We start from the raw sequence: 12,735 nt of genomic DNA, 5'->3' as shown, positions 1-12,735 counted from the left end.
GTTCCTTTATTCAGGTTTTCGGCTGCCCTGAACGGTTGATGTCTGACCGGGGTGGTGCCTTCGAGTCGGAGGTGATGCAACAGTTGTGCGCCCTGTACGGGTGCGTGAAGAGCCGCACCACTCCCTACTACCCTCAGGGGAATGGTGCAACCGAACGTTATTTTATTGTAAGGCCCCCAATGAACGGAATTCCACGAAACTTGGCGTGCATTCAGAGGGTGTCATAATGATCCTACACTTCCAATTTTGTGCAGTTTTGACTATGTTAGGTCACAGATACCTGCGATTACAACACCTCATTTTTACTTTTTTGTGTTTAACTAGGTGGCGCTATACATGAAATGAGTGGTTATGGAATGGGTTGACATGGCCCTTTGAGATCAACATACAAAAAAAAAATGGTCCTCCTAAACCCTACGGTTCTCGAGATATTCACAGAAAACTGTGTCTGCCCTACCCTCCTTTCGGGGGGTCCAGTCCAGCGGGGGGGCTACAGATCAAAACAAAAACAGGAGGTTCCATGCTATCCATGTGGGGTTACATGCCCACCAAGTTTCGTGTACCCCGGTCTTACAGTGTCCCGGGAATCCTTGACGGAAATTTGGACATGCGAAAAAAAAAAAGAAAGAAAAAAAAAATCTGACTAAACCTATTTGACCGCCACTTCGCTGCGCGGCGGTCATAATAATAGGATAATTGGAAAATGTAATAGACAAGAGTTTTGGATGTAAAGCATTACATATGGAACTGTGAATAACAAGCCTCAAACACTTTTATTAGGTGAATGAAGCGCCCAAAATTGTATATAAAGAACATAGAATAGAAGAGCAATGAGAACTCTGGACTGTGCTCTTCCACTTCCCCTTTATGGACACATCTTGATCTCAGATGGAAGTGACTTTGAATTTAGGGTATATGTTGTCCCGCTTGGTTCTGCAGATAGAAAAATAGATAGAGACAGGCAGACCCATGCAAACACACACGCACACACACCGACAGAGAGGCCATTATTGATTGATCTTTTGGTATCAAATATATTTACATGGTGAGAAGCCACTGAGATAGAAAACATTCTGAAAGGATTAAATCACAGACACAACTTTGTAAACATTATTTCAGCAGTAGTAGATTATCCATTCATACTATTATCCAATGATAGTACCATATCCACAGTACATAAATCCTTCTGACAAATGCTAGAGTCCTTGTCTCTTACCCTCATAACACTCTGGGATCTTCAAAGTGCCATCGATGCATTGGGTTGCAACTGGATATCCACATTTGTTCTCCTTGTTCAGGCAGTAGACTACTACATACTCATTGTGCAGCAGTCTGTTTGGCTTAAAGTCCTCAATCCACATCTTTTTGGCATTGTAGAAGATGCGTCCTCTTTTGACGTTGACAGTGCATGGAGCTGCAGTCAATATATAAAAATGTTTACATTGACTGTGCTCAGTTTTGCATCAAAATGCATTGGTCTGTATATCAGCACTGTGTGTCTATGGCCAATTGGGCTCTATTGTTTACACCAGTGATTATCAATTTTTATTGGGAGGGCTAGTGAAAACCAGCAACCCAAGTGGTTGCGTTCCTATTGAAGAGCAGCTCCAATGTTAAAGAAGCACTATGCAGGTCTGGTTATTCCTTCGCTGTTTTCTGGGTTTTCGCCGGATTTGGGCTCGCATGTTTCACAATGTTACACAACTCCCCCTGCAGCTTTGGTAGTAAGTGACTGCTACGCTAAATCCCCACTAGCTAGCGAGCTAGCTATCAATAAACCAAGCTAAACACATACAGGGCTCACAGTAAAACGGTAGAGAAAACACATTGTTCAAACCACATTACAAAGACGAAGTTCACCCAAGGGTAGGCTACTTACAATTTCAACAGCAACAAAGCCAAGTCGGCGACTGTTTTGCAGTCTTCTTTGAAACTACAATCTGACTACATTGTCGAGGCACGATTGGATACTTCTGCTGAGACACATCTGTATTTACCCAGACCGGGTCCAGAAAGTTGCATATTCGTTTTTTCCGCAGTGCAGCGATAGGGGTAGACGAAGCACCCACCAAACGACCCAGAAAGTGACCCATCAGAACGACTCTCAACCTGCATAATTAAGGTAATTTTTCCTAAAATTGTTGCATAGTGCTTCTTTAAAGGAGAATTCCGGTGTGATATTGACCTAAAGTGTATTGAAACATGATACCGAGTGTGAACGTATGTCTCATAGCCCATCTCGGCTTGTCCCCTGCACTCCAAAATCTGGCGCTAGTTAGCCGATGCTACCAACAGCTTTTTCAATAGTGGTGCTTCGGCATCGGGCTAGCCATGCAAATAAATCACTGTTTTGCACCCATTTACGAGGCTCAATGTATCTCCACACTTCATTGGTAGACTTCCGAGGGCCCTGACATTTAAAATGAGACATTGAGAACTTTGAAAAAGCACTGGTAGTTTACTTACAAGACGATTTATGCAGACAGTATCTTCACAAAGTTTAGCGTTTGCAGCCATCTTGAATTTAGTCACGATAAGTCGAGCAACGAGTAAGAATGAACTGGTATGATAAGGGATCAGATTCCAAAAATAATTCAGTGGAAATGCATGGATTCTCAATGAGAGTGAAGCGAAATTTTAGCATGTGGAAACCGACTTTATCGTTCATGCTAGCGTGAGCTTTTCCTTTAATTCCCCGGAAGAATACATACAGTAGGCTAAAAGCTAAAGGCTAAAAGTTTTGATCTGTAGTGATTTTCACCTAGCCTGACTTCGCAGAAGTTAAAATTACCTTTTGAATGGGAATATAGGGCCACTACTTTTTTGATACAATCGCGTCAAAATCGCTATTTTTCAAACACTAAGGAGGCTCGACACAACATGAAACTTTGATCGAAGTATCATCAGTGTCTGTACACATGAACTCGAGCATTGAGAACATTGTTGGTGTACACAGGGTTTACTAAAAGAAAGGTTTTGAACAACTCACTTGTTTTTTCTGCTCGCTGCCATATTGCCATCTTGCAAGGAGTGAGTTGTCCAAAATCTTTCTTTTTAGTAAACTATGTGTACACAAACAATGTTCTCAATGCTCGAGTTCATGTTTAGAGACACTGATGATGCTTCGATCAAAATTTCATGTTATGTCAAGCCTTCTTAGTGGTTGAAAAATAGCGATTTTGACTCGACCATGTAGCCTACTAAACTAAAGTTTGACTTGGGTACGTTTCGTATTTCAAGTGACAAAATTAAGATATGACAAAGCTGACGATATAACATCCTACTTGACTGTGACTTCGTTCGTGACACTCCTGTTAATAGGCTAAACTAGAAAGAGCTAAAATAACTCACTCCAACCTTATTTGCGCCTTTTATTCACATTTGCTCAAAGATTTCATAAGCCCTTTTCGCTCTCTACGTACTGTAGGGAAAAGAAATCGAGCGGAAGTACTCAGGCAGGCAGAGGCCAGGCTAATTTTCATCTCCTGAAATTGACTTATTCTTGTTTTCAAAGAAAGAACACAGCGAACCAAATAGAAAATGCCATCTAGGTTCAGTTGTTTAGAACAGAAAATCCGGTTGCCTGGACAATGTAACTTTTTGGCTTTAGTACTCAATTGACCCCAAGAATAATCTCCCAGAAATTCCCCGACCCCCAGGTTGAGAACTACTGGTTTACAGTACAGGCACTATTTGTACTGGTTCGCAAACATAAACATAACGTAGGCTAACATGCTGAAGAGCAAGGACAATGTTTCTTATGCATGCAGTGATAGTAGTGTAGTGAAGCTAGAAGGAATTGCGCTAGCATGCACTAGCCAGAAAAGTTGTGTGTTCAATTACTGGTGGCCATTGTTGTGCCCTTGAGTAAGGCACTCACATCTGTTTCTCAAGGTCACTGAGTACAGACGGTACAAAACCCCCGAAAGAAATCATTGCTACCTAGCTCGAGTTTCTGCAGCCAACTAGAGCTAGAGCAGCCAGACAGCTACAGTGCTACACTCTGGGGACATGATTCTCCTTTAGCCCCAAGTTGCTCTGAGGAGACTGACCCTTGTAATAATTGACATATATTTAAGTCGCTTGATGAAAGTGTCAGCCAGATGAGTAAGTATGAGTATATGTGTAGCTCTTACCTCGGCACACTGGCTTGGTGGACCACTGGCTTGTTTTCTCGCACTCAATTTCCGGAGCTCCATCCATGACGTAGTTGGCATCGCAGCCGTACTTCACTCTCTCCTTGTAGCCATGTTCCCTCTTCACTGCAAACGTGATGAAGCCGTGGGGTATTGCAGTTGGGGCAGGGCAAACCACGACTGCAAAGAAAGGGATGAGGAATTAAAGGAGTATGTTGAAGAACCACAATCCATCACTAAGTACATGGTGCTAGTCCGTCACTAACTACACTAAGTACTAAGAAACACATCTGGGTGCAGAAATGCAATGTAAAACCAAAAATGTCTGACAGTTTGTTTTAAAATGTTCAGGCTTAAAGGTAAACTATGTAGTATTGGCAATTTCCTTACTGTTTTTTTGGGTTTTTGCTTATTTTTCGCTTGCTCTGTCATGACGAATGGCTGAGAAACTCCATCGCTACCTTTTTGTAGCCGATGCCTGGCATGTATGTGTATTTGAATGCAGTAAAGCAATTCGTTACACTCGTTATACTTCCTGACACTGAGACCGTCGACCCGCCGGCCCACAGTTGCAAGGGTGGTTTTTCCGCTCACAGGCGCTAGGCGGAACGAGACGGCCACCATTCAACCCGAAAAAAGTCATATAACCATTCCAATGACTCTGAAGCTGGTAAATGAAGTTAAATTAAGCTAAAAAACTTGCATATTAAGCTAAAAAACCTGCATAGTGTGCCTTTAATAAACAGGTGCGTTAATCCATTTGCATGCATTATATTTTTGGTCAATATACATGCAGAAGAGGAGTGCCTGTCCTTTCCTCTGTCAGTGTTACGATGTGTTGCCTGGTAGTTGCACTGTAGATAGATAGTATACTTTCACAAACACACCTCATCCACAAGGGGGCACCAGCTTGCTTCTTTTACCTGGTAGCTACCAACTAGCTACAAGCCAAGAAGCAGCATTAATGGAGAAATTTGTTTGGCATGGTTGGACAGGCCTGCATCTGGGACCCTTTGGTAGTGATGGGTAAATGAAGCCTCGAGCGCTACTCGGCACATTTCCCTAATGATAAATAATTTCTTGAATTTCCCCTGGGGATCAATAAAGTATCTATCTATCTATCTATCTATCTATCTATCTATCTATCTATCTATCTAATGTGCCGAAGCTTCGAAACATGGAAGACAAGGAAAACACAGCGACATCTAGCGGTTTGCATAAATTATCGCAGCCACGGACTAGTGAAAAGAATGCCTACAACGTTCAACACAATGCCAAAGCTTCGAAATGTTCTCATTTATTACATTAAAAGTGTTGCAAGAAATTTGCATTTCTGTTTGTCTCAATTCAATACAATAAAATACGATTAGGCAACATAATCCCGTCACTCGTTATCACGTGAAGATTGGTGTTTTCGTGGAGGCGTGAAATCATGTGTTATGCCCAGTCAATGGTCCAATCGGTCTCCTATCCACTTAATGACCGCAGTAGACACTACTTAGCTTCTGAACCAGGACGAAGTATTATCAACCTCAACACGCTATGGACGAGAGTGAAAAGGAAACGACCAGGCGCCTAATTAAACCAAACCCTATATGTCCCGACATGTTTTGACGTTTCATGAATCAAACTTTCAAAAAAAGGAAAATATTATGTCAGCCATTATTGTTAGGCCTACATAGAAATTATTAGCCTGTATTGCTTTTAAATTACATGATTGAAGTTGAGACAAGATTGCAACGCAGACACGTTTTAATGTCATTGTTCTAAATGGCAAAGCTTTAGGCTAGGCCTGGGCTATTTCTTCTTTATTTCTATGTGCATGATATTATGGAAAAGACAATAACGTAAATTCCCAAACAGAGAAAGCATCCTATATAAAACAGGGCTACCCTATAGAAACACAAATTCTGCCTGACTCTTGCAATACGCAACACAACTCATTCCGACACTAGAGCGGGTGCCCTGGTTCGCGCAATTCAAAGCCTTTGAATCAGATTCCGAAGCAGTCACGTGATCAGTGAAGCAGTCACGTTTGTCATCAGTCACGTGATTTTTATGGGAACGACACAAGCCTCGAACCGGGGCTTCATCTGGCACGCGCCTTTCTGCTCGACACAAGCTCCGAAGCCTCGCTTTATTGGGCACATCACTACCCTTTGGTGGATTTTTTTACTTTGTGTTTGGGCCTGTTTTTGTCGGTTTGTCTTTGTTTTAGGGTTTTCCCTACATTTAATAAACATTGTGGGAGATACAAGTGTCGAGTGCAGGCTGGTCGCCCTGAGAAGACAATGAGTGCAATGACTGGTCCAGGACTCGGAGGTAAGAGGGGCTGCATTTTATTGGGCTACTTGCATGCGTCCTCTCTCCTTGTTCTTCCAGCTCATGCCCCGGAAAATTGTTCAAAGCTCGACGTCATCGAAGATGTCCCATTTGTTTAATTGCTACCAGAGGAGAAAGTGCCGATATGCGAGGAAGCAGAGGTGCATCCTACAGGGCAGCGCCTTCAGTCAGAGTGAGTGATTATTGGCCCAAAATGCTAAGGTAAAAAAGTTCCTTAGTTGCATGTCTGTCAACTTTGACTATAAAGCAACATCGTTGTGATTTATTAGTGACAGTAAATGACTACATAGACCAAGAAAACATCTACATGCTGGAATTATCATGAACTACCATGACACCTTTATGGTTATGGTTACGCCTACTGTAGTAGAATGAAGTGGTGCAGTGCCCACTTTTCATTCAAGCACAGGTGGCGGCATCGTGAGTGGCCCATATCTGGCTACAGAGAGCCAATCAGTACAACAGTGCCTCTATTTAAATTCAAGGACCCTCATTGTGTTATGCCAGACGTCAAAGGCCCGCCCCTTTTTACCGCCCTGACAATTGCCATCGCCGCTGGTATGATCACGCTTCCTGTGCTATTTTACTGGTAAAGTCTTTTTATATTGTTACTCACACTTAGTGCTTTGTCGTTAGAGTCTCCCCCTCCCTGTGCGGCATAGGCCTCCCGCTGGCTGGATGTGCGTCCAGTGCAGTCCACGGGTATGTTATATCCATTTGTACGAAGTGAAGTACTCAAGTAGTTCCCGTTTTAAGTGAGTATTTTGTGTGTTCCAGGGATCACTATGTAGCAGGGGAGCGGCTGTCAGTTGGCTACATTGATAAGAACTCTGCTGCTTTGCCTACGTCATTTTTAGCCTACGACTTCTTCATGTGCCCGTCTAATCGGCACCACTGGTCCCGCGGGTTTACGTGGCCTGCAGCTTTTGTCGTAGCTCACGCTAGTGGGACTACGATAGAGGCCTTGGACTAGAAAGCCACTGGAACTCATTCGGGTGCTATAGCGCTCGTTAGGAAGGAATGGGTGCTTGACGAACGGACCCCATTTTATTGATTGTTTTTCTCTGTTCTGCGTTGCATCCTGTTATGGTCTGTGTTGTTTGTAGCCTACGTTTGTCTGTCTGTTTCTTTGTTTCTTATACACTTGACTGGAGGCCGTTTCTCCTAGTGCTGTTGATCGCCAAAGTGTTGACCTTTGGTTTGTGATTTGTCTTTCTGTTTGCACTAATCTTTGTTAATTTGTTTTGTCCTCACTAAGGGGAGGCTGTGAAGCTGCGGATCCTTAGTGTGACTGTTTGTTATCCTTGTCCGTCCCCTCTGTTTAGGTGCTGAGAGCCGAAAGTGGGAGCAGTTCCTGGTGGTGATGGGTTCCCATCTTTGTGTGCTGTGACATTTTGTCTCTCACTGAGTGTATCATTGCCGCGTGTGTGTGTGTGTGTGTGTGTGTGTGTGTGTGTGTGTGTGTGTGTGTGTGTGACCAAGCACGTGTGATTGGGTGCCTCCTTCGGATACTCATTCTTATCCACTGCCCTCCCACCGGTAAGCCTCAGCCCTCTTCCTGTTTTATGTGTATGTGAATTTACAGTGTAAAAATAAATAATTGTTTTTATGGAACCATGTCTCTGTCAGTTCTATGAACCTGAGTGCCTTACTGGGTTAAGGATATTAATCTCTGAATTATATCTTTGGGTGAAAGTCCCATCGTGGCGTAGTCAGCTATTGTGTAAAATCTCTACCACTTGCCACACTACCTTAACAAAAAGTTGATGCCTGTTTTGCTCATGCAGCGTATTCATTCATGTCTCGATTACCCCATCAGGGTCAATAAGTGGGAATGCTCCATGTTCATAGTTTTAGGCTGTGGTATAAGTCAGTAAGCTATTCACGGCTATTTGTGTGTAACAATGGTCTGTTTATTCTAGCTTAAGAGGTGATTCTGCCTCATCATCAGTAATTGACGTGTCTTAAAAGTGATGCATGAGTGAGCAAGACATCTCATCTCCTTTCTGTCTCCCCTTGATTCCTCCATCCATACATTCCTTCCTTGTTTCCTTCACAAAATGAATTAGAAAAAGGGTCTAGCAGGAAGGAAGGATGAATAAATAGCGTAATGACCTGCATCCCTGATGTCCATCCACCATTAGTTCACACTCTGTCTACCACGTTATCTCACACACTTCGGTTAAGGACTCAAGTTTGGGCAACACAAATTCTCTAGACTTGCGAACTTGTAGCCGGGCCCATGACTTCCTAACAGTCAGTCTTTACATTTAAAGGAATTATCCGGAGTAAAATGCACTTTAGATCGATTTACGGATGATTGGGAGTACATACGTTGAGTTGACATCCAAATCATGTCATTCGGATGTGTTTTGAGAAAGTTAGATGTTACCGTTTTTAGTCAAAGCTCGTTAGCGTGGAAGTGAGAAGGGCCAGTACCTTTCCGGAAATGTTGCCATCTCGATTGCCAAGTGTGCTCTGGAAATTCACATTTCGTCGCTGTTTAAAAAAAAAAAAAAAGTCCAGTCCATACAACTTCATTTCAATTTCAAAAGAAATACTGAACGGCGACGAAATTGTGAATTTCCAGAGCACACTTGGATGGCAGCAAAGATGGCAACATTTCCGGAAAGGTACTGGCTTGATGAAATTCATTCTGGACTCTCTATCCGACCACATAAAGACCTCGGGATACTTCGGTTTGGCTTTAGGGACCCTCTACTCACTACCACGTAAGTGCAATGTTGTTTGGAACTGTAGAAGAGGTATAAAAATAGTGTTTTGTAGCGGCAAAATAATATGCCCTTCTCACTTCCACGCTAACGAGCTTTGACTAAAAACGGTAACATCTAACTTTCTCAAAACACATCCGAATGACATGATTTGGATGTCAACTCAACGTATGTACTCCCAATCATCCGTAAATCGATCTAAAGTGCATTTTACTCCGGATAATTCCTTTAATACCTTTATATTGAATTAACATACTCTGTTGTCCAGAACTGTGCTTCGAACACCTTTTAGAGATATTATATGCATGCCTTTCAATATTGGGTTAAACAACCTTGAAACAAATGATGGTGTACACCATGATGAGCTGGTATACAACACAAAAGCATACAAACCTTCAGCAGTTGTTTTCACTTACTTCGACATTCTGGAGGCACTGTCCAGTTGCCATGGGCAGTGCAGGAGGCTTTCTCGTTGCCAAAGAGTGCAAGAGGGGGCAGACACTCGTATCGCCCCCCGAATCCAAATGTAACAATGTCCCCAACTGGCTTTTTGTCATAAACGATTTTGCCATAGATGGGGATTGGGGCCAGGCCACAGGTAACAGCTGAGAAGGAAGAGAGATGCTTTCCACGTCACATAGAGCAAACATCGTTACGGCATGGAGATGACTGATGACAAATGTAGTGGTGGACTGTGGTGTGTTTTGAAAACAAAATATGACAAATCAGCAGGACTCTATTCTTTTTTTTAATTGAGAAATTGTATTCTTTGAGAGAATAAATCTTACGTTCACAAACTGGAGGAGGATGACTCCATTTTCCATCATGCATACAGGTACTGTTAGTTGTTCCGTTTAGAATATACCTGCAGAACAGAACAGGCGGTTTAGGTCCAAACATAAGAGGCAGATGCAGTAGCGTCTTGTGCCACAGTAATTTCCTGAAGTAATTTCCAGAAAGTGTAGAATCATAATTGACATAGCAGACTGTACATTTAAGGGGGGGGGGGTAGAAAACTAGAGGACTGCTATGGATATAAGTTCTTTTGTGATTAGAATTCACCGCAAACCTAAAGATAGTTTACCTACCCCTCATCACAGGTGTAGTTGATGGTGCTCTTGTACACAATGTTTATGAACTCAGCCGTTCCATGTGTTGGATCGTTAAGTGGGGGACAGCTTTTTGCTGCAAATAGAGTTACAAAATCATTCAGATGTGTGATTACAAAAGGAAATAATTTAAACTATAAAACAAAGTATTGCTAAAACTATATAACAAAGACCTTTTTACATGAGTGAGTTCAAACATCTACAGTAGACATTTGTTTTGGTCTGCTTTCTCTCTTTGTGAATAGCAATAAAGACGTATTATTACATATTATCTTCACTGTATGTTTGTCTGAGTGCCATTCTCTGTGGATGTACTCAAAACACTTCACAAAACACGTGAAGAGAAAGTGAAGTGCAGTCTTATCTCAAAGTTCCTCCTTGGTTTCAGATACAAATCAACACTGACTGGATCCTACAGTACATCTCTCTTCTACAATCTCTCTGCTGACTCACGTGCACATTTGAGGCTGACTTTTCCCCAGTCCCCGTCTCTGGTGCAGATAATGACACGGGAGCCACCAGCACGGACGTAGCCGGGTGCACAGGAGAGCACAGCCTCCTCCCCGGGCTCATACACCCTCTGGAGGGCCTCCACCTCCACCTCACCCGAGACAGTGGGGCGCCCACACACTGAAACACACACACTCAAATAAACATTTGCAAGGTCTTCATTCATGCATGATCCAAAACAAAAAGAAGCCATGCACTCTACTGAGCGAAAGGAAATAGAAATAAAACATTACAAGTTGATCGTTGTACAGCAAAATATACGAAAACAACCCCAATTAAACACAACACAATAGATAGAGATTTACCTTTCTTTGATGAAACAGCGGCGTAAAGGGACAATTCAAAGAGAAGCAGTAAAGTAACTCGAAGACTCATTTTGAACGAGACAGAGGTGAGAGGAGCAGAGTGTGATCGGCAGCTGACGGTAAGCACTAAGAGTTACTTCACTCTGTTCGTATTTGTAGTTTGCACAGAGCCCAGATAAGGCTGGATGACACGGCATGACCAAATTGTTTCCACAACAGGCTGCTCGTCAGTAGTCCCCTTCTTCCTGTAAACTCTCGAAAAGCAAACCGACCAAAAAGGATTTTTACAACTGACAGTTTAGTTCCAAATGATGCATCACTCTTACTTATGAATCCTTAAACTGTGTGTTAAAGTACAAATGTAAATTGGGGCAGAAATGCTTGGTTAGAAACAATTTAGATAGATAGATAGATAGATAGATACTTTATTTATTCCCCAGGGGAAATTCAAGAAATTTATTCATAACTGGTCTCTCTATTGTTATCAAAGGTAGTATTGGTGACAATTGGCCAGTCCTATACATGGACTAAGCCTTTGTCCAAGAATAAAAGCTTTTCCCAATGAAGATGTGAAGTTTTCTTATTGTCAAGGACTATAATCCACAAACAGAAAACTGGCCCAGTAAGATCATTGGACAATCACAGAGTGATAAGTTTAAGACAATCGCGGACTGAGGCTGAGTTTAAGGCTATTTGGTGTCAGGCTGTCCGTCCACAGCATCTTGACGTTACCGGTGGTCCAAAGGATAAAGGTCACAACAAAAGCAAATTGACTCAGAGTTGAAGAGTAACTTGTAACTTCAGTAACTTCATTTTTTGCCATTAGTTCACCCTGTGTCCTCTATGAAATGTACAGAGGAGTTGTTGGAGCATGTGGAGATTGTTCACGTTCACATTGAGCAAGCAGAGGCACCGTTTGGGACTTTTGCTTTTTTGCTTGCCATTTTGTTCACAGTTTAAAGTGAACAATTGATCATATTTACACAACATTCTGATTGAAAAGGTCAGCCTGGAACGTTTGCCTCTGTTTTTCAAATTTGAATGCATCTCAGGCTTCATGGTCAACGTACCACTAATCTCGCTTCATAGTATACCGCTCAGATGTCATAACATGATGTGAACAGATGTGTTCTGCCTATATTGAAATTCTTAGGACAGCACTGTTCATTAAGTTTGTAGGAGGCAATCCACAAAGAAAAACATTTTCTGACAAACAGAAATTACAGTACAATGAAGGCACTGGTTTCTAGCAGAGGAGTCTAACTCTTATGAAATTTATCCTTGGATGTTCCTGAAGATAATTTCACTGTTTAAACTACAAGTACAGTCATGCAAAGCAAGTTAACACAAAACCAAGAGCTGTCCTATTCCAATCTTTCTGTTTCCTCTCCAGAGAGTTAAACTTAGTTTTTCAAATTCATTATCTGTCTGTGCTCCTTACTAAACAAAAAGCTTTCTTTTCATCACATTCTGGAGCATACTGCCATTGTCAGAAAAAAAACAAGACAACCTTGCTCAACTATGGACCTTTCGTTTTTGTATCATGCTGATTCAGCTGTGTGGGGCAAACCGTTGTAGCAGGGCTTCTCTTGTTCAGTGA

At 42.2% G+C, this 12,735-nt stretch overlaps 1 protein-coding gene across 1 annotated transcript; it reads right to left on the bottom strand.

The window, feature by feature from the left end:
* Nucleotides 1-754: 754 nt before the first annotated feature.
* Nucleotides 755-11,279, bottom strand: LOC125297967 (beta-2-glycoprotein 1-like). Its single transcript, XM_048248567.1, has 8 exons — nucleotides 11,136-11,279; nucleotides 10,774-10,950; nucleotides 10,300-10,396; nucleotides 10,000-10,076; nucleotides 9,628-9,816; nucleotides 4,137-4,316; nucleotides 1,217-1,414; nucleotides 755-933 (listed from the first exon to the last, which is right to left on the bottom strand). Exons 1-8 carry the CDS (start codon nucleotides 11,203-11,205, stop codon nucleotides 866-868), a joined length of 1,056 nt encoding a protein of 351 aa, XP_048104524.1. The 5' UTR covers nucleotides 11,206-11,279; the 3' UTR covers nucleotides 755-865.
* Nucleotides 11,280-12,735: the final 1,456 nt, after the last annotated feature.

Source organism: Alosa alosa, chromosome 7, assembly GCF_017589495.1.
Source record: "Alosa alosa isolate M-15738 ecotype Scorff River chromosome 7, AALO_Geno_1.1, whole genome shotgun sequence".
In the NCBI taxonomy this organism is placed as follows: Eukaryota; Metazoa; Chordata; class Actinopteri; order Clupeiformes; family Clupeidae; genus Alosa; species Alosa alosa.
The sequence above is the reverse complement of the archived record's forward strand: the minus strand, read 5'-3'. Positions and strand labels throughout refer to the sequence as shown.

Bases quoted from the DNA above. Each gene is read 5' to 3' on its own strand.
- LOC125297967 (XM_048248567.1), bottom strand. From the start codon at position 11,205: ATGAGTCTTCGAGTTACTTTACTGCTTCTCTTTGAATTGTCCCTTTAC. The intron at 10,077-10,299 runs GTAGGTAAACTA...TCTGTTCTGCAG, and splicing joins AACTACACCTGTGATGAGGG to GTATATTCTAAACGGAACAA. The intron at 9,817-9,999 runs GTAAGATTTATT...CTTCCTTCTCAG, and splicing joins TCCTCCTCCAGTTTGTGAAC to CTGTTACCTGTGGCCTGGCC.